The sequence below is a fragment of the Ictalurus punctatus genome, chromosome 19, assembly GCF_001660625.3.
Source record: "Ictalurus punctatus breed USDA103 chromosome 19, Coco_2.0, whole genome shotgun sequence".
NCBI lineage: Eukaryota > Metazoa > Chordata > Actinopteri > Siluriformes > Ictaluridae > Ictalurus > Ictalurus punctatus.
Window position 1 is genome coordinate 22,905,758 of NC_030434.2, and position 20,168 is coordinate 22,925,925.

The following is a 20,168-nucleotide window of genomic DNA, read 5'->3' on the forward strand; positions in this document are numbered from 1 at the left end:
AATAATGCGTTTTAAAATGCGTTTATTATTTATGTAGATTAGATGTGACGCACCTGTTCGTATACAAACCGCTGTGAATGACCTGTTACTATAGAAACGATGACGTATCAGAACGAGCACGTTAATATAGACCTGGGATTTATCCTACAGCTGGAAATACCGTCAGAGCTGCTGTTACAGGAAATTATTCACTCCCTCCAGACCAACCCGAATCGAGATAAAAGCGGAATAAAGCATAAGATGGCACGTAAGTGATAATCATCTCTATTGATATTTTTTAATATTACTGGTTTGAATGATGGGGAAATACATACACACAACAAGCATATGGTCATTAGCCAGCAAACGATCTGGATTAACATATAAAATCATGGATGTCGTAATCATGAAGTGTAATTTGCATACATGGACTGTTATTTACACTGATTGACAAAAAGGCCATTTAACTAAAATCTTCCTCCGTGGCCTGGCTATCTGACGCCCCGCTAAAATAAACACTCGACAGTAGAAGCCTCTGTATCAAAAAATAATAATCAGAACAATACATACGATGTATAACATGACAAGCAATTAATAAAATATAATCTGAACCACTGTTGTTCGGCTAAAATATTATTTTGCAGTCCTTATTTTTTAAAAAAGCCCCATTTTTTTTTTTTGCTCTTTTTTTTTTTCAAATCTGAATATGTGGCTCCCTGTTTTGAGGCACTTGATATCACTGGATGATCTGGGAGGAGATGACGGTAAGAGGGAAGACCCTCTCACAGACAGAGAGAGCTCCGAACAGTTCAAAGTGAACCCGAGCTAAAAGCTTCTCAAGGTCAAATATTCAAGAGACTGGCGGTGATTTTAAATCATCAGGGTAAGGTCAGACGTTTTTGGTGACTATAAATGCTTTCTCTAGCAACGTAGATTTCACAGGTCAACACACACGGCATCATCCAAAGTCCAGCATTCGAGGTCAGGGGCTGACCCGAGGGATTTAAGAGCTCTGTCGCAGGGGAGGTTTAGAGAGCGTCCGTGAGAGAGGAGTGGGCGGAGCAGCATGCTGGATTACTAGCGTGATAAATCTGTTTTTGGAGAGCGTTTCATTCTCAAGGGAAAGAACGTCTGAAAGCAAAAACCTCCCACTGATCATACCTCGTCTTTTCCTCTCGAGTGAAAGCAAAGTGTCGTAAAAAGTGTCACCATCCACCACATAATTAATACCTATACTTAAAGATTTCTTTAGATTTTATTGATCATTTTAGTACATTTCACTCCTTCTGTGCTCCAGAAGGTCCGTCCCACATCTCGCCTGCTAACTGCTCGGCGTGTCTCTAACGACTGTCTCGGTTACTTGCAGACGAACTGGTCGACGAGTGACGTGCAACGTTTGCACTTGACGTAGCAGCACCAGTGGAACTTGCAGTGGCAGCGCTCGTGCTTGTAGGTCTTGAACTGGTCGTATCCGCGGCCGCAGCACATCAGCTCACAGCCGTCCATGCCCTCCGAGGTCTTGTTGCAGAGACGGCCGTGTGTTCCCAGCGAGCCCGTGCTCTCGTTGCGCAGGCAGTAGTCCGGGCTCGGGTCGATGTACACCAGGTCATCGGAGGTGGGAGCGTTGAAGCGCTGGTTCACCTGCTCCAGCTTGCCGCGCCGGTTGATGCGCATGGACGTAGCGCTGTCGTACTTCTCCTTCAGGAACTCGCCCACACGCCGGAAGTCAGCCAGCTGTAACCAGCAAGTCTTCAGACTGCAGGAACCGGAGACGCCGTGGCACTTGCACGACACGCTGGCCAGATTGACTACCGCCTAGGTACAGAGAAATGGAGATCTGTTTACGATGACAGCTGATTTAAGAGTATAACACAGATACTAGCATGATTTTTATTAAGATTGTAAAAAAACATACCACAATAAATCTTCGTACGTGTATTGCTGATATTCGTACATGTATTCTCATACGCTTATAATCAGGGTTAGGAAGGAAACGTTCATGAATACAGGTATTGAACACAGGTTTAACATGTTTACACACTAGCTATTGTAGTCTATAAAATATATAAAAGAAACTGACGTGCATCATAATGACAGTAAGTGATTGTCATGTGGGTGGAGCTTAAAGCTTTCTTTGCTATTGCTATTGCTAATGGTCAGATTGTGAGTTGACAAAAACAGTGAAATTAACATACATTACTGCTGAGTTTTAACATTATCGGTACTATAGTTTTAAAGATGGCATGTTAATAGATCCATGTGAGACAAAATAAAAAAGTTGTCTGTATCTGCAACGGCATGTTTTACATGTATAAAACTACAAAACTCTTTACAATTTTATAATTTGAAACCATATTTGAACCCAGACATAGAAGTCTCAGTAGAAAAGAAGTTGTTTTTGTAGAAATACACTGCCCCCTAGGGGTCAATAGAGTTCATTACATTGAGAGTAGATCGAGGGTATCCAAAACGCAGTGTTTTATTTAATTCTATAATAAATTATACCTCATAGCTCTGAAAGTGGGATCCAGGGACCCAAAGGGGTCCATGATTTTTTAAAAATATTTTATTACAGTACTGGAAATCACAACCCACTATTTTCAACGCTGTATCATTGACTTCTTATAGTTATTAGCCTAATTGACTGATCATTTGGGTTTAATGGGCTTAATCTAAACCTCAATAACTTATGTCTATAAAGACTCTTAAATCTAATGCAGTTTAATAATTTTTTTTTAAAAAAGAAAGAAAAGAAAAGAAAAAAAGAACGTGAGTGTAGTGTGAGTTCAAAAAGTAAAAAAAAAAGCTCTTTGACTCCAATTGGTTGAAATATTATGGTGCATATTTAAATTAATCGAATATTTGAATAGATGGTTCATCAATTAAATCTATACAGAGAGGGTCTGTGGATTTGTTATATTTTAATTGGTCCCTGTACAAAAATGTTTGAGAACCCCATCCAGTTCAACAGGAAGCCGAAACATGTCCTTATCATTAAAAAAAACCCTCATCAGGAAATCCAGGATGAGATGTATGAATATGCAAATTAAAAAACACCTTCTACTCCACTCATACCACCCCACCCTGGTAAACTGCTGTAGTATAGGCTGCATTTGCATATTGAACCTGATTGGCTCTTATGTATTATGATGCAATAACCCTTGTTGTTATTGTTACACTAACTCAGATTTTCAGCACATTTTCCACTGCAGAAACCGCTTTCACACCCAACTTTATTATCAATTAGTTCCCTCTTTTATAAAGTGCAGCTAAGATACTTTCACTTATTGCTATATTTGCGTTTGCATGTAGATACAGCATCGTGTTAGCACAATTTCAACTTGCTAAAAAAATATATATTGTTACAGTTAGGATCTGCAATAATTTGTTTATAATACAAAATTTTCTTTGAATAATTTCTCACTTGTAGCGCATAGAAACTAGTGAAGTGCAGAGTAGGTGGCCTGTATTACTATCTAATAGACCTAATATATTTTTTAGATGGTTTTCAGATGCTCTTCAGTAAATATGTCTACATTTCGAACATTTTGCAAGCTCACACCGCCCTCCACAGGACAAAAAGGTTCATTACATGCAGTCTGTCCATGTGGTAGTGTTTTACAGCCTCCAGGGGACTTTTAGGGTTTACACTCTCTTAACAAACAGAGCGACAGGGCTCACAGTCAGAGAACAATGAAATGAATGGTCATTTTGTTCTCAAACACAGTGAGGTCCAAGTGGACTTCCTGCTGATCCCAGATCACAGAAACTGCAGCTGAATCAATAGGGAAGCATTTAAAGTAGTGCTATTGGGAACTAATTGCTGGCTTTGTGTGTTTTTTTTAAAAGTTATCACTGTAATCAATCTTATTTAAAAAAAAAAAAAAAAGAAAGAAAGAAAGAAAGAAAGAAAAAGAAAAACGCCCTGTGGGAAAAAAAGCCTGCTTTTGTGTGGTGGTGACTGGTATGAAAACGTAATTAATCACAGTGTAATTAACTCACATTCATCATTTACACCATTATCCATTAACGCACACATATGCTCAGTACTTAACATTTAAAGGAGTGGTGTTATGGGAAAATAATCAACCGACACAGTTACCGTTAGAACCCCTGAAGTAATATTTTTTAAAAATATTATTTTCTAATAACAGCACGTCCTGAAGTGTTTTATTGCTCTTATACCACAGCAAATGGTCTTTTTAAAAAAAAAATAAATAAATGAAAATCCTGAATAAAAAAAAAAATATATATATATATATCTAATTATAGTATCATTTAATGGTGTGGAACTTCCACAAAAAAAAAAAAAAGAAAACAGAAAAGAAAAAAAACAACAAAAAAACCCAAGTTTCTTCCAGTTATTTATTACGTTATAGCAGCAATAAACCCTCATTCCCTCACCAGCCTCTCTCCGTTTTTATTTCCTCTCTTGAAGTCAGAAGTAAAAAATGCAGCGTGTCATGTTAACAAGAAATCACAACGCGGACAGACTTTCCCGTTTCGGAAACCGTAAAGCTCGGACTATTTCCAGGCACCGACACTGGAGACTCCTCGTTAAAAAAAACAAAAAACCCCACTATATACATGTCTACTTACAGAAAACACGCATTTTAAATTTGTTTACACGGAGTGTCGTTGTGTAAGTACAGAAATAGTTGAATATTATATCAAGCACATTAATAGGTGCGTTATTGTCAGAGCTGCTGTTATAGAAAATGAACAAACACCGTCTGAAAAATCAGAATCAAGCATTCAGTAGCGCTGTGGTATGAAAGAGAATAAGCTCTTGAACTGGCTTTGTGTCTTCGTGACTATGTAGCATCCTGATCATGGGAAAATCAAACGTCTCTCTCTGTCGCTTTCTTTCATTCTTTCTTTCTTTCTGTCCTTCAATCAGTTTCAGTATCTGTCCTCACTAGGGCCCCTGGACTGGCACCTCCCTTTAACACCTCATGCGAGACGCTGGTTTAACAGGCGTCTTTGTAGAGGTGGTGCATTCGCCGACCCCCCCTCAGCTGACAGCTGCTGCTTCCCCTCCTTCTTACCTGTTTGCATAAAGAGCGAAGGCCGAGCTTTCACACTTTAAAGCACATTCTCTGACAAGCAGCACTCTTACCTGCATACCAGCCTGGCCCCATCTCTCTATCTCTCACTCTCGCTCTCTCTCTCTCACACACAGACAGATACAAACATCCTCTACCTATACCATCAACACGTCAGATACAACACAGGCAGATACAAACATCCTATACCATCAACACGTCAGAAAAAGAACGATACAAATCAAAACCTTGTGGAAATAATAACTATTCTTCCATTCGTTCACACACTATCTCGTTCCTCTCTCTCGCTCTCCTGGTGTGAGAGACAGTCAGACTCAGTGGTGCAGAGAAAGGACACGGTCTTGGGCACGAGCACAATGAAGCGTGCTCAGACAGGGCCGGGGTCGGGGTCGGGGCCGGCTGGGGTGGGGGGACAGGCTGGAGTAAACAAACAGGCCATAAAAGGTGTGTGCAGATAAGAGAAGCCCGGGAAAGTGAGGCTCAAATACAACAAAACCCGACTCCCTTCTACAACCGAGCTACAAACCTGTCGGGTGTTTTGATACTCTTTGGCTGTTTGCATCTGAATACGTTGAATAAGGATGATGTCACGATACGATCAAATGCCTAGAGATGTGTGCAAAAGTTTGTGTCCCCCATGCTGTTTGAAAAAATGAACGTTTTAAAATGTATCTACAAGAAAGTTTTAGTAAAAGAGTGTCCAACATTTCTATTTGAACACACTGAATAAGGAGTATATACACTGAAAAAGCCTTGAGTTGAGTGCGAAAGTTTGTGCCCCCCGGGGTGTTTAAATGGGAAATCTCGATTTTAAGATTTATGCAGACGAACGGTTTAAAAAAGGAACTGTGAGGGTATTCCACGTTTGTGTTTGAATATGCTGAATATGGATGTCGCAATGCATTCAAAGAATAAGAGTCGAGTGCAAAAGTTTGTGACCCCCCCCCCCACTGGTGTTTGAACGGGACGTGTGTAAATGTGTCTCTATTTTAAAATGCCCCTACAAGAAAACTGTATTAAAAGAAAAGTGAGCATGTCCCACGTTTGTATCTGAACACACTGAATAAGGATGTCACAAGCCTAGAGTTGAGTGCAAAGGTTTGTGCCCCCATAGTGTTTGAATGGGGGGGGGGCATGAAAACGTAGGCTACGTTTCAAAACGTATGTCCCAAAAAAAGTTTTAACGAAGGAAATGTTGAGTGTATCCAACGTTTGCATCCGAATACACTGAATAAAGATGGCACAATACTTTACTACATTCAAAGCCTAGAGCTGAGTGCAAAAGTTTGTGCCCCCACAATGGTGGTTGAACAGGAAGAGTGGAAATGTGTTTCGATTTTAAAAATTTATCTACAAGAAAGTGAGGAAATGTGAAGAATGTGATCAAATCCTGCAACATGACAAAAATTCAAACTGTAAGCAACAATGTTTTGCCAGAGATACCACAGGAACACATCTAGGGTGGCCATAATATAATAACTGAGAGGATTTATTTCTAAAGGAAAGTTATTAGAGGATATGTACAACCATGTTAAAAAGAAATATGCAAACTTTTAAAGTGATATTATTTTTCGTTACATTATTAACAATATTTTACGATAAACTATTAAATACTGTTATATTTCCTTCTGATAAGCCTGACACTATACAGTTGTGCCCAAAAGTTTACATACCCTTTGTAGAATCTGCAAAATCTTTAACAAACTAAGATTAATCATAAAAATCCCACGTTGTTCTTTATTTAGTTCTGTCCTGAACAAGCTACTTCACATCACAGATGTTTACAAAAGTCCACTAGACAAGATAATAGCTGAATTTATAAAAAAATTACCCCGTTCAAAAGTTTACACACCCTCGTTTCTTAATACCGTGTGTCGTTACATGACTGTGTTCATGTTTTGTGACAGTCGTTCACGAGTCCCTTGTTTGTCCTGAGCAGTTAAACTGCCCACTGTGCTTGTTCTGGAGAAAAATCCTCCAGGTCCTGTACATTCTTTACTTTTTCATCATATTCTGCATACATATAAACGTATTTAGATTTTGCAGATTCTACAAGGGGTATGTAAACGTTTGGGCACAACTGTAAATTGCTATAAAAACAATATATGTCTTATCTTTGGGTGTGCAAACTTTTGCACTTGACTACGAAGCTAATTTCGGAGAAATTGTCCACAAATTCCACTCTGACCTTCTGAACAACACGTACATCGATCCGAGGAGCAAAATGAGATAAATCAGGAATCCAACACGGTTTGTGTTACACAGCCTCACAGGTCACTTCTCTTCATTGTCTTTGTGTTGAAGATTACTGCCCCGTGGTTCATTTAAAGTATAAAAGTAAGGATGTTTGCTTAGACTGTGTATGTGTGTGTGTGTGTTTTGGTGTCAGTGTCAGACAGCTCTGCTTCAGTTACTTTGTGTGGCGATGGCAAACGCCTTTGCAAAGCGCTCAGCCTTTTGTGACCCACAGAGCCATGACCGCACACCTTCCCCACACGCTATCCTTCACCGAAACCAAACCCACGCACCCCTCCTCCCATGGGGCTGGAAGACATTGGGGAAGTTCGATCAATCCCTGTGCTACGCTTCTGTCACCTGCACAAAGGCCTCAGAGCGCTGAGCCTCTCCACGCAAGACAAATCTCGGGCAAACAAGCCGAGCTGCTTGCAAAATACCCGAGAGGGCACACGGCGCGACGGCTGCCCTCGCCATAGCGTTCAGTAAGAAAAGAAAGAAAAACATACTATATATATTCATACGGTGAAATTTTATTTATTTTGAGGGAAATTCATTTGTGGGAAATTCATCAAGAAAAAGAATTTGTAACATGTAACATGACAAGCTGCATTTTTTTTTGTCTTATTAAGTGAGAGAGAGAGAGAGAGAGAGAGAGAGAGAGAGAAATGTCCAGACTTCATCTTACTTTTTAAATTTTTTAATCTTTTTTTTTTTTTATCTTAAAGGAAAAGGGAAATGATTTGAATTAAAATCTGATATTTTCTCCCCCAACATGGTCTCACAGTTGGAAAATCTGTAACGATTTGCACGATTTAATTTGTAGTAAATGTTACTACGGTTAAGGTTAGGTTTAGAGGTGGCGTTAGTGCTCATGCTCCTTCTTTTGTATGAAATCAAACAAAATAATAATATCAACAGATTACAAAAAATACTACAAGTCGTTCTTTAACAAATAAAAGTTGTTAGCGTTGGAAAGTTGTCACGGTGTAAGAGGAATCACATACGTTTGGGACGTATGATGTTCTTGGAAAAGAAACGGTAACTCCGCATTGCACTGGGCTGCATCACACCAGCTAGTTGTTGATTATTTCCCTATAACAGCACATCCTGAAGTGTTTACTTCCTTGTTTAACATCCCTACAATGTTCTATTAACATTGACCAGCTAGCGACATCCACTCGGACAAATTATCATGTTACAACTACAACGTTAAGTACAAATCCAAAGCCACACCCTCTCCACCAAGGTCACCCACTGGCAAAGAAAATTAATAGTCAAAAAGACAAAAAGGGCGACAGTAAACAGTCCGGGCTTCTAACTCTTCAGGAGAAGAAAAGCAAACGGTCTGGTGAGGGGTCAGACGACGCTCGGCGGTTCTCAACCGCGCCTTGACCTCCTCACCTGGGGTTGAAAGCCGAGGCCACTCAGAACGACCACAATCCCAGAGAGAGGGCTTCTGCTCTGTAAACACCTTAAATAAGCTCATCTGCTCAAAGACAAACAGGAGAAGAGCAGAGGCTCTGTCGTGCTCCACACCCACCGCAGCAGGCAAATGGACTTTTTATGACGCCGAAAAAGCACTCAGGGGACCAGCGGAAAGAGCGAGGTGTGTCCTTCCAGCAAGCAAGGGACAAAAACAGAGCACATTCCTGCCTGGTCTGGGGGCTTGAGCTGATATTCTGCAGCACCGATAAGCCAGCTGCTCGCTTTATGGCTACCTGAGAGCATCTCACCAGGCACTCACTCACACACACACACAGACACACACGACTCTGGACTCCTTCCACAAACATTCAACAGTTTCATGTAGAAATTAATGACCCTGAAATTAAACTAAAAATGTAGTTTAATTAGAGACCGTGCTAACAATTAAACGTTCTCTAAACATTCTACGGCCATTTCTTTAAAAACATCTATCTGGTTGTTCTGAGAATGTTTTTAAACGAGGTTTGTATACGTTCCTGCAACATTGCAGCAATATGTAGTTGTAGGAATGTCAAAATTGTTTCTATAACTTATAACTCTATGACAGTAATCAACAATGGTGGGGTGCGATGAAGTGGGCCTAGTGTTACCACCCTAAAGTTGAACATTTTCCCATAACAGTATACCCAGAAGTGTTTTATTCCTCTTATACCTCATCGATTTGACAACTCGAATGTTTTATTCATTAACGACTGAGACTGTTTTTTTTTTTTTACCTGTTAGTAGTGGAAAAGTCTGTGAGACAAGTCACTTCATGTTATACCACTTACATTACAGCAGCTGTAAACAAGTCCCTGCGTTGTTGTGTGCTGTTACTATAGAAACGATAACATTAATATAAACCTGTGATTTACCTAGCAACTGGAACTACTGTCAGAGCTGCTGCTACAAAAACTGAATCAACACCTTCTGACCAAACCTTCTGAATCAAAAAATCCAACAGCGCTGCGGGATACATTTGAAACGTTACTCACTAACCTGCTAAGAACCGCTGAATATTTACGTGGGAGAGAATCTACATTCGTCGTCTGGTCAGAGGCCGGTGAGTCCAGTGCCTGACCATGGACCCGTGAAAACGAAATGCGCTTTGACCTCGTGACCCTGACCAGACTCCAAGGGCATTAACCTGGTGCGGATGCCATTTGGTCTTCTACACTTCCAGTAAATTATCTCTTCCTCTGGCTCGGGCTATTAGATACACACTCTTCACAAACACACTCCCCAAGACACACAAACATTCCACAAAGAACACTGGGAGCAGCGGTTGTTGCTGTTCCTGTCCTGGACTACACTGTATAGACATGTGGGCTGCCTTTGCTGTAGTCAGGCCCAAAACCTACAATCGAGAAGCTAGTTTATGTTTAGATGGTGCTGGTTCCCAAAACTGACTTTGTTCCTGCGCGTTGTACGACCCACTGGCCCTACAGAACCATAACACTATAAAAGGTTTATAAATGCATTGAAATGGTGATAAAGTTTCTGGTATGTGAGCGCAACGTCTAAAAGCACCACTGTGTGTTTTGGATGTTCTCCTGGACCAGCAGAGGCCGCCTTCATATTTTCTTATTCAGTCTAAAATACACCAGTGCTGGATAATGTGGACAAGACCTCATAATGTACTTGTATTCCTGGATATTGGGTTTGTTCTGTGACTCGTAGATAAAACCAAAACTATTCCTTATGAAGAGTATACAGCATATCTGAGTATAGTATACCTTAAAGTAGTAATGTATACCAAGTTTACTACTTCATATTTCATGAGCTCTCTAGATTTATATGTGCATCACACTAAACAGGGACTTCTACAGTTCTGAGTTTATTCTGAAGAATACTTTGAAGATACTATGACTACACTTGCTTCTATACTATTATATACTTCTTAATAAGTGCACTTTAATAGGAAGTAAACAAAAAAAAACTTCAAAGTTTTTACTCCCAGATTGGTACTGATCGTGTGATAGGGAAAAGTAGTTAGATTTTAGACGTGTAAGATTCATTTTAAGTCACGTTCTAGTACTCTTTAAGTCAAGTCCATTATTACGGTTCAGATACTATTATTATGCAAGCTACTATACTATATAATATTATACGCTACTATACAATACTATACCAAGCTATACTATAGTTATTGATAAATAACATTTTGCTTTACTTTTTTTTTTTTCTTTTTTTTTTTTTTTTACGATAAATGCATTTTACTTTAAAGTAAACAAAAAAATTTTATTAGGTCTAGATTGGTAACGTTCATGTGACAGGAGAAAAACTAGATTAGATTTTAGACTCTTTAAGTTACTCTTTAGTCTACTTTCTAGTGACGTGTATTTATTACAGTCTGGAGTTTATTCCAAAGAAGAACATACCACTACCACGCTGACTACACTACTATACTCTACTATACTACATTACGCTGTACTGTACTATATTCTACTACACTACGCTGTATGACTCTATACTACTCTGTACGATACCATATTACATTACACTATGCTGTACTACTACACTGTACTATACTACATATGCTGTACTATACTACACTGCACTATACTATACTACACTATGTTGTACTATACTACACTATGTTGTACTATACTACACTATGTTGTACTATACTACACTATGCTGTATTATACTGCACTAAACTACACTATGCTGTACTATACAACAATATACTACACTACTTTGTACTATACTGCTACTCTGAACTATACTACACTACGCTGTACTACACAATGCTGTACTATACTATACTACACTGTGCTGTACTATACTATACTACTCTGAACTATAATACACTATGCTGTACTATACTACACTATGCTGTACTATACTATACTACTCTGAACTATAATACACTATGCTGTACTGTACTACACTATGCTGTACTACACTATGCTGTACTACACTATGCTGTACTATACTACACTGCACTATACTACACTATGCTGTACTATACTACACTATGCTGTACTACACTATGCTGTACTATACTACACTATATTGTACTACACTATGCTGTACTATACTACACTATGTTGTACTACACTATGCTGTACTATACTACGCTGTACTATACTACACTGCACTATACTACACTATGCTGTACTATACTACACTATGCTGTACTACACTATGCTGTACTATACTACACTATGCTGTACTACACTATGCTGTACTATACTACACTGCACTATACTACACTATGCTGTACTACACTACACTATGCTGTACTACACTATGCTGTACTATACTACACTATGCTGTACTATACTACACTGCACTATACTACACTATGCTGTACTATACTACACTATGCTGTACTATACTACACTATGCTGTACTATACTACACTGCACTATACTACACTATGCTGTACTATACTACACTGCACTATACTACACTATGCTGTACTATACTACACTATGCTGTACTATACTACACTATGCTGTACTATACTACACTGCACTATACTACACTATGCTGTACTATACTACACTATGCTGTACTATACTACACTATGCTGTACTATACTACACTGCACTATACTACACTATGCTGTACTATACTACACTATGCTGTACTATACTACACAGCACTATACTACACTACGCCGTACTAAACTGTGCTACTCTATACTATACTACACTATGCTGTACTATGCTATACTACGCTGTACTATATTACAACATGTTGTACTACACTATAATATGCAACACCGTTCTAGGGCTTCAACTAAATATTATTTTCATAATTGATTAATCAGGTGATTATTTTTCGATTAATCGTTAGGGGGGACAAACTTTCAGTGCCATTTTTTCGTTTAATTAAGATAAAATCCACAAACTGAGTGTTACAAATATAAACTGCAGATTAAAACTTCACATTAACACAACTCTATGTCCAATTGCATATATTGTGTGTGTGTGTGTGTGTGTGTATATATATATATATATATATATATATATATATATATATATATATATATATATATATATATATATATATATATATATATATATATATATATATATATATATATATACATATACATATACATACACACACACAGTACTACACCGTACTATACCACACTCTGTTGTACTATATATGCTGTACTATACTACATCACACTACACTTATCATACACAGGGTCGCGGGGAGCCTGGAGTCTATCCCAGAGGACTCGGGGCCCAGGGCAGGGGATACCCTTGATGGGATGCCAATCAATCACAAACACACTCACACATTACAGACAATGGGGTTTTTTTGAAATGCCAATCAGCCTACAACGCATGTCTTTGTAGGCTGGAGGAGGAAACTGGAGTACCCGGATGAAACACCCGAAGCACGAGAACGTGCAAACTCCACACACTCAGGGTGGTCGCGGAAATCAAACCCCCAACCCTGGAGGTGAGGCAAACGTGCTAACCACTAAGCCACCGTGCCCCCGAAAGTAAACTTAATAGTGACTTAAACTTACACATACACATCTAAAAATCTAACTAGCTCTCCTATTACATGAACTCTACCAATCTTTGGATGTGAATGTGCTTTCTGCAAGAACTGAAAAAGGAAGCTCATCCTTATCTCCTGGGCCCAGTTGTTCAGAAGTAATCTAATCGGATTTCGGCTCTCGGATTGGATCTAATCTTGAAAATGGTTGGTTCAAAAGAAAAAAAAACGATTCTGAAATCAGATTAGATCATGTAATCCGATTTACTTTGGAGCTAGATCAAACCTTCAGTGTGTGTTGTTCAAAACATCTGAGCAGGATCGGGATACCTGTTAGCCAAAAAATCGGGATTATCCTGATCCCAGCAGAAGGGTGGATTCAGGAACAAAATGTAATACAACTCAATTAATAGATCTTGTACGGTAGCACTACTTGTATTGTTCTCTGCCTGATATGTTGCTTGTATTCTCTCATTTGGATAAAAGCGTCCGCTAAATGAATAAATGTAAATGATAAATGATAATAAAACTGGTCAGATAATCCAACGTTTGGATCATGCAGAATATCCATTTATTTATATTTCGCACGTGTTTTGCTTAACCGTTACAGTGATGAAGTGGATTAATTAGATATTATCGTATTATTAAAAACGATAATAACAGTTCTGTCTTTTGTTCAATGATTAGCTGTACGAGTCCGGTCAACACGTCTCATCCAATAGACTACGAGCTGAATTTCAGTCAAATATAAAAATAAACAAATAAATAAATAAAAATCTCGTTGTAATAGCAAATTGTATACTAGAATAAAACTTGTCTACATGAAAAGAATTTTTTTTTAATGTATGTGGACCTAAATAAATCAAATGATTGAAAGAAAGAAAAAAAGCATAAAACACTAACATTACGAGTACATCTAAAAGTAAACAAATGGTTAACTTGGCACCTAGCAGATTTTTTTTTTTTAGATCGGATGAAGATGTGACACTTCGAAACACCCACAGATCAGAAATATTACATTATCAATTGTGTGTTTCCCCAACAACTGATCCAACCCAATATTATACTTGAATCACTTGTTTGAAGCGCGTGTGTGTGTGTGTGTGTGTGTGTTTTCTCACCATTCGGCCAGCCTCATTGTTCTGCAGGTTCATAAGCGTGCGTGCATGATCTATCGAGCCCTTGGGGTAGTTCTTCTCTCGCTCTCGGGCGTCCACGAACTCCCGAGCGAAGCGGTATCCGTAGTTGACGTTGTCCCCGCAGCCGCCCCACAGCCAGTCTCTCGGCAGGTCTTGAGGCCGAGCGGCTCGGCTGCAGCCGCACGTCGAGAGCTCGCCTTCCTTACATGCTCGGCTCACCGCGTTCACCACACCGGCTGCACTGATGGAGTACGTGAACGCCGCTTCCCTGCTGCCTGGAGGTAGGACCAACACATGCAGGAGTCAGAGGAATGGCACGAGCGTCCCGAATTAAAAAGAAATGTCAAATTTCACCACTACGTGGACATTGAAAACACTCCTTTTCCAACCATTTCTGATGCAGCGCAACTGTGACCTTCATTTTGTGTCATTTGACTTCTAGAATTGTACCTCTGACAATAACGCGCACAGTAAGTGTGTGTTAATCCACGCCGGATCACGTGACCTGCAGCAGCTAGAAACGTTTTCGGCCTGGTTAAAATAAATAGGATACAAAAAAGGAATCTCTTATCGTACTATCTAGAAGACACGTGAGACAGGAAGCAACTGAAGAGGACAGATTTCATTTCAGATCTAGGACGAATTGGACAAGGCGACGTGGTTAGATGTCGTTCAATTTCATACAGATGAAGTCGTAAAAAAAAAAGAAAAAGAAAAGAATAATAATAATCACGAAAGCAACCCTAACCCTAACCTTTTAAACTTTTCATTCAACCTGATTTGTACAAATTATCAAAAGTATTTGACCCCCTTAAGAAAAACAGTCAACTTAACACATTTTTTCTTAAGAATATTTACGTCTTCATTTAGGCATATTTAGGCATTTAACTGCTGTTTCTATTGCGTTCAACATTAATGCAAGCCCTGAATATGTGACAGAAATGACATTTTGAAGAAAACTTCAATTAGATTGTCTGGGTTTATGTGAATGGATAACGATTCTGACCTTATTAATAAGCAACACTCAGATTTACAGCCATGGCGTGAGTTTCTTACGCAAAGTTCTACTTGGATTTATCGAGGCAATCTGTTTCTGAACTTTCCATGAACAAAGACAACTTACAATTTACAACAATGTACAAATCTGCAAGCAATACACCGTGCTCTAGGACTGAACAGAAAGCAGAAAATACCGTCGTGTAATTACGCTGCTACATGTGTACTGCGAATGAGATATGGCCTGTACTAATTAAGCCTTGAAGTGATTTGATTCTTGATGTGTGTCAAAGATAGACCACAAAATTTTTATTTTTTTTTTTTATGTGAAAGCTGTGGTTCATCAAAGCACCCACAATCAGGAGCATGCGAGACCGCTTAGGCTGCACACAGCACACAATAAAACATTTAGTGGTATGTTACAGGCTTCGTTTTTTATATCGGGGCTTCTGTGATATCGGCCGATATCAAAGTAAAGATTAAGACACGGTACAGGCGCATTGTGCAGTCCCTGCTTCATAACAGGCGCGACATCCAGCCGTATGGGTTTCCCGCTACAAAGCTTCACATAAACCCGTACTGGAATAATGTCACATCTGCTATACATGTGTTACCTGACATTTGTTCCGTCGTATCACGCATCTGGGATGCAGATTTCAAATAACTTAATAACGCATAGCAGACCGTACTGTGTTTTTTTTTTTTTTTTTTTTACAGGCACAACTTTTAAGGACTAACAGGAGTCGGGTTCTGAGTCTCTCGATCTCATAATGTGGTCAGTGTGTGAAGTTACAACTGCATCTCGGTCATTCAGTTCGATTCAGTGTCATGTGTATAGCACTTTTAACTATAGACATAGACACAAAGCAGCTTTACAGAAATCCAGATGTAGACGTAGATCCTTAATGAAAAATCCAGATGTTACGGCTGTGAAGAAAAACATCCCGAGACGACATAAAGGAGAAATCTCGAGACTGAAAAGAGACGCTATCGTCTTCTGGGTGACGCCGGATAGTGGGATTATAATCATTAATAAGAGGAAAGACAAATAGTACCGAGTGTGTTGAGAGGAAGTTCAGTATGAGCGGATTATGAATAAGAGTACTGGGATGAGCAACAGGAAGGACTTTCTGATTAAAGCAGGTACAAATGGACAGTATCTATACTCGTGATGGTAGTGGGCGTTTCCTTTTCGACACACTGACAACGGTGGACCAATCACAACAGACTGGGACGTCTGACCAATCAGAGTGATGGCGAGTACATCACACACGACGCTGTTGTCAAACTTTCAAATATTTCACTTTATGTGTAATGAATCTAGAATATATGAACGTTCCACTTTTTGAATTAAATTACAGGGGGAAAAAAAGGAACTTTTCCACGGTATTCAGATTTTTTTGAGATGCGCCTGTATTTTCCCCAGAGGCCAAACCTGAGAAAATAACACACATTTAAGATTTTTTGTTTTTTTAAATCAACGTTTTGAAACCTTGTCAACAAAATAAAAGCCTACGAACACAGAGTGCCTGATTTTATACTTAAACGTCACGGGGATTAAACATCCGCAGTTTGAATGGGTTTCATTGGGGACATTTTTGTCCTTGAGGTCCTGAGAGTGACTGTTTTGTGTGCCTAGTTTAAAATAGATTTATGAAAGCAAATGAGGGTGAAATATTAAAATCGCAATAAAAATACACACCTTTTGCTAAATTTATGCTGTCTGCATTAACACAGACAAAATGATTTAAAAAAACCCAAAAAATGTCCATAAGGATGCACAAGGGTTAATAAATTCAAAAAGACAGGAAGCGTTGTGGACCAACCGAGAAGTGGACGTCCACGAACATCCGCTGACGAAGGCACAACCGACGTGTTTCTGGCAGACAGATTCCCCTGCGGTATGTATGGAGACTTTAGGGACACCCTGTATTATAAAGATTGTGAGAAATATATATATATATATATATATATATATATATATATATATATATATATTTTCTTTGGCGCACCAACATCAACCCAACCCTACAAAGCTTTATGTGGAACCCTGCAGCGTGTTTCTCTTCTGCTGGAGTTTCACACAGAAACCCTTTATGAAGCAATGAGCCCTTGCCTATAAAACAATGCATTAATTTCCGTGTGCATATTTAATACAGACCGAAACATTTAATATTTTTACAACTGTATATCCTATTAAATTCAGCAACTTGGCTATTTTTTAAATTTTATTTAATATTTGAGTGTGAGTTTTTGATTTTAGTTTGCTTTTTTTTTTCTTTTCTTTTCTTTTTTTTTTTTTTGCTGGAGTTCTTAACTATTTTTAAAGCATCCTATCTGTACCATCTGTAAATATTAATATAGTTTTATTTCACCAGTCACACAAAATCCACCATTCATTTCTCTTCCTGTCTTGCTCAGTCTTTCACTTCTTCCTAATTTAAAAGAAAATCTTTCATTTCAGTTTTATTGACTAATTACTTGATTACTTGCGTTGCAAGCTGTGAGAACGCTTTTTTTTTTTTTTAAATTACTATCCTTGTACACTGACGAGCAAACTCCACTTATTTTTTTATTTTTTATACAATATGCATTCCCCCCACACTTTGGTTCACTGGAAGAGTTTTCCTTTAAACCCAGGCTTTCAGAGCTTGTGTACTGTTTTGCATAAACCCCACAAAAACCTCAAGACGCAGTCTAATATATCCGTTTTATTTTCATACTGTCATAACCTCTTGCTGCTCATGCATTAAAGTCATTTGAGTTGATTTTTTGTTAGTGTTTGGATTGTTTTATTGACTACTCAAGTCGTATTGAAGTATTTTGACAAGCTACTCATTGAAAATCAAGTGAAAATTAAGCTTGGAATTAAGTATACCATAGTATCATTTCTCTACACTGTTTCCATCCTGGATTATATCTTAATGTCTGGTATATAAATACCCCCCAACACACACACACACACACACACACACACACCCCTGGCTTTCCTGGTGCGCGTCTGTGCTAAAGTGTTTCGGGGGTAATAAATTAAAAAAAAGAAAAAAAATCCACTCCATACCCAAATCAACAAATCCCGACGGCAGGAAAGAGGAAGAAGAAGAAGAAGAAGAAGAAGAAGAAGAAGAAGAAAGAAAGAAAACACGGGTGTGCGCCCTGCATTCCTCGGATGCGCCTCCACGACGCAGAGAGACGTTTTATTGGCCTTTGGTGCAAGACTTCAAATAGAGTCCCGGATCTGCCGACCCCGTGTCATCGCGTAATTGCATTTCAAAAGCGGCGCTGCACAATGGCGCGACTGGCACCTCCATATAAACCTGGCGAGCGCCTGCAAATAACCCCTCGGAAAAGGGGGGGAGGGGGAAGAGGAAAGGAGGGAGTGGATGGCTGGAGGGGGGTTCTGAGTTTCTCAGAGAGTGGGTTTCTTACACCTCGTTTCATTGCTCAGCGGAACTAACACTCGATTGTTGCTGGAAGGGAAGTCGACCCTTTATATGCATGCGCGCGTGCAGTGCCATGTGCGTATTCGCGCAAACAGATATTAATCCGCAAGCTTATTTTGTTTTGCGTCTCGGATCTTTCCGACTATAGGATGTTCAAAATGCTTACCTATGTGCATGACACGGCCGAATACAGATGTGTTGTCCACCGTGCTGCAGTTCCACCTCCTCTGTCTGAACTGATACTGGCACTCCTTGATGCCCGTCTTTGCGCCTTCGCCGATGTACACCATGTGGTCCTGGTAGAGCTGGCACAGCTTCTTCTGGCCCTGAGACAGACCTGTGAGCTGGCTGCAAAGAGGCTGTGCGCCTATGATGTACATCTCTGGCCTCTGGATAGGGTTCATGGCCAAAGACCTGCGCAAATGAAATGTCAGCTTGAGAATTGATACGTATGCGTCACGTTTATGCGTCATAATGTTCTCGGCACCCAACTGTACTTTATCTAATTCCTGGGTTGTACTGTCAGGGCTACATCTTTTCTTTTTTTTTTTCTTTTTACCTGGAAAGGTGTTGTGTATCTGCTTTAAAGGTCTAATTTTAAACCATACACTCTCAAAAGTACCCTTAATCACACCTCCAAAGCAACAATGTAAAGTCTCAAAGTGTAAATTCCACAAAGGCTATTGAATCGATTTCTTTTTAATGTCTCGATTTTTTTTTTTTTTTTAAACCAATGGTATTTATTTGTACTCAGAAGCTCAAACGTCTCGTAATTCCCCCCTCACACAAGGCCACGCCATGCTGCTCTCTTTATTTACAAACAGGCCGACCATTTGGGGCTGAAGGTAAATATTGTTGTAAAGCCTCCACATTTGTTCTCAGTTCGCAGCATGCTGCTCGATTCATTCCCAACCCAAACATGTCACACTGTAGCTATAACCTCACCTCATCACTCAGAGTGATGATTAACCCCTAATCTCTGCGCGTTATTAAGGCTACATGAGCGTGCACTTACCACCACGAGTTCGCCTGCACCAGAAGGTGAGAGTTACAGGCGAGCAGTGTGAGAGCCAGCAGTAGGTGGACTCCTGCCGAGGCGCTGTGCGTCTGCCTCATTCCGACATCCATCCCTCCTCTGTGCGCTCTGCGTCCCGAAACACGGAGACTCCTCTGAGAGGGACACACAGGAAACGGCACTAAAGATCCACTTCAGTCCGAGACTTATGGACACAAGAGAACATCATCATCATCATCATCATCCGTGTGTGCGTCAGATCACTGTAGCTCCACCGGCACGCAAAAACCATCTACAAGTCAGCTGGAAGGTGATGCCGCATTTTATATAAAAACAAAGAATAATATATATTTTTTAA

At 39.5% G+C, this 20,168-nt stretch overlaps 1 protein-coding gene across 1 annotated transcript in view; it reads right to left on the reverse strand.

Annotated features, from left to right (window-relative positions):
- Window positions 1-252: 252 nt before the first annotated feature.
- Window positions 253-20,168, reverse strand: part of wnt5b (wingless-type MMTV integration site family, member 5b) — a 123,271-nt gene continuing 103,355 nt past the window's right edge. Inside the window, exons 3-6 of the mRNA XM_017494188.3 lie at window positions 19,811-19,965; window positions 18,962-19,209; window positions 14,339-14,631; window positions 253-1,794 (exon numbers count right to left, since the gene is read on the reverse strand). Of these exons, the coding sequence (XP_017349677.1) occupies window positions 1,336-1,794; window positions 14,339-14,631; window positions 18,962-19,209; window positions 19,811-19,923 (1,113 nt within the window). The 5' untranslated portion in view covers window positions 19,924-19,965 and the 3' untranslated portion in view covers window positions 253-1,335. The remainder of the gene's footprint in view (window positions 1,795-14,338; window positions 14,632-18,961; window positions 19,210-19,810; window positions 19,966-20,168) is intronic.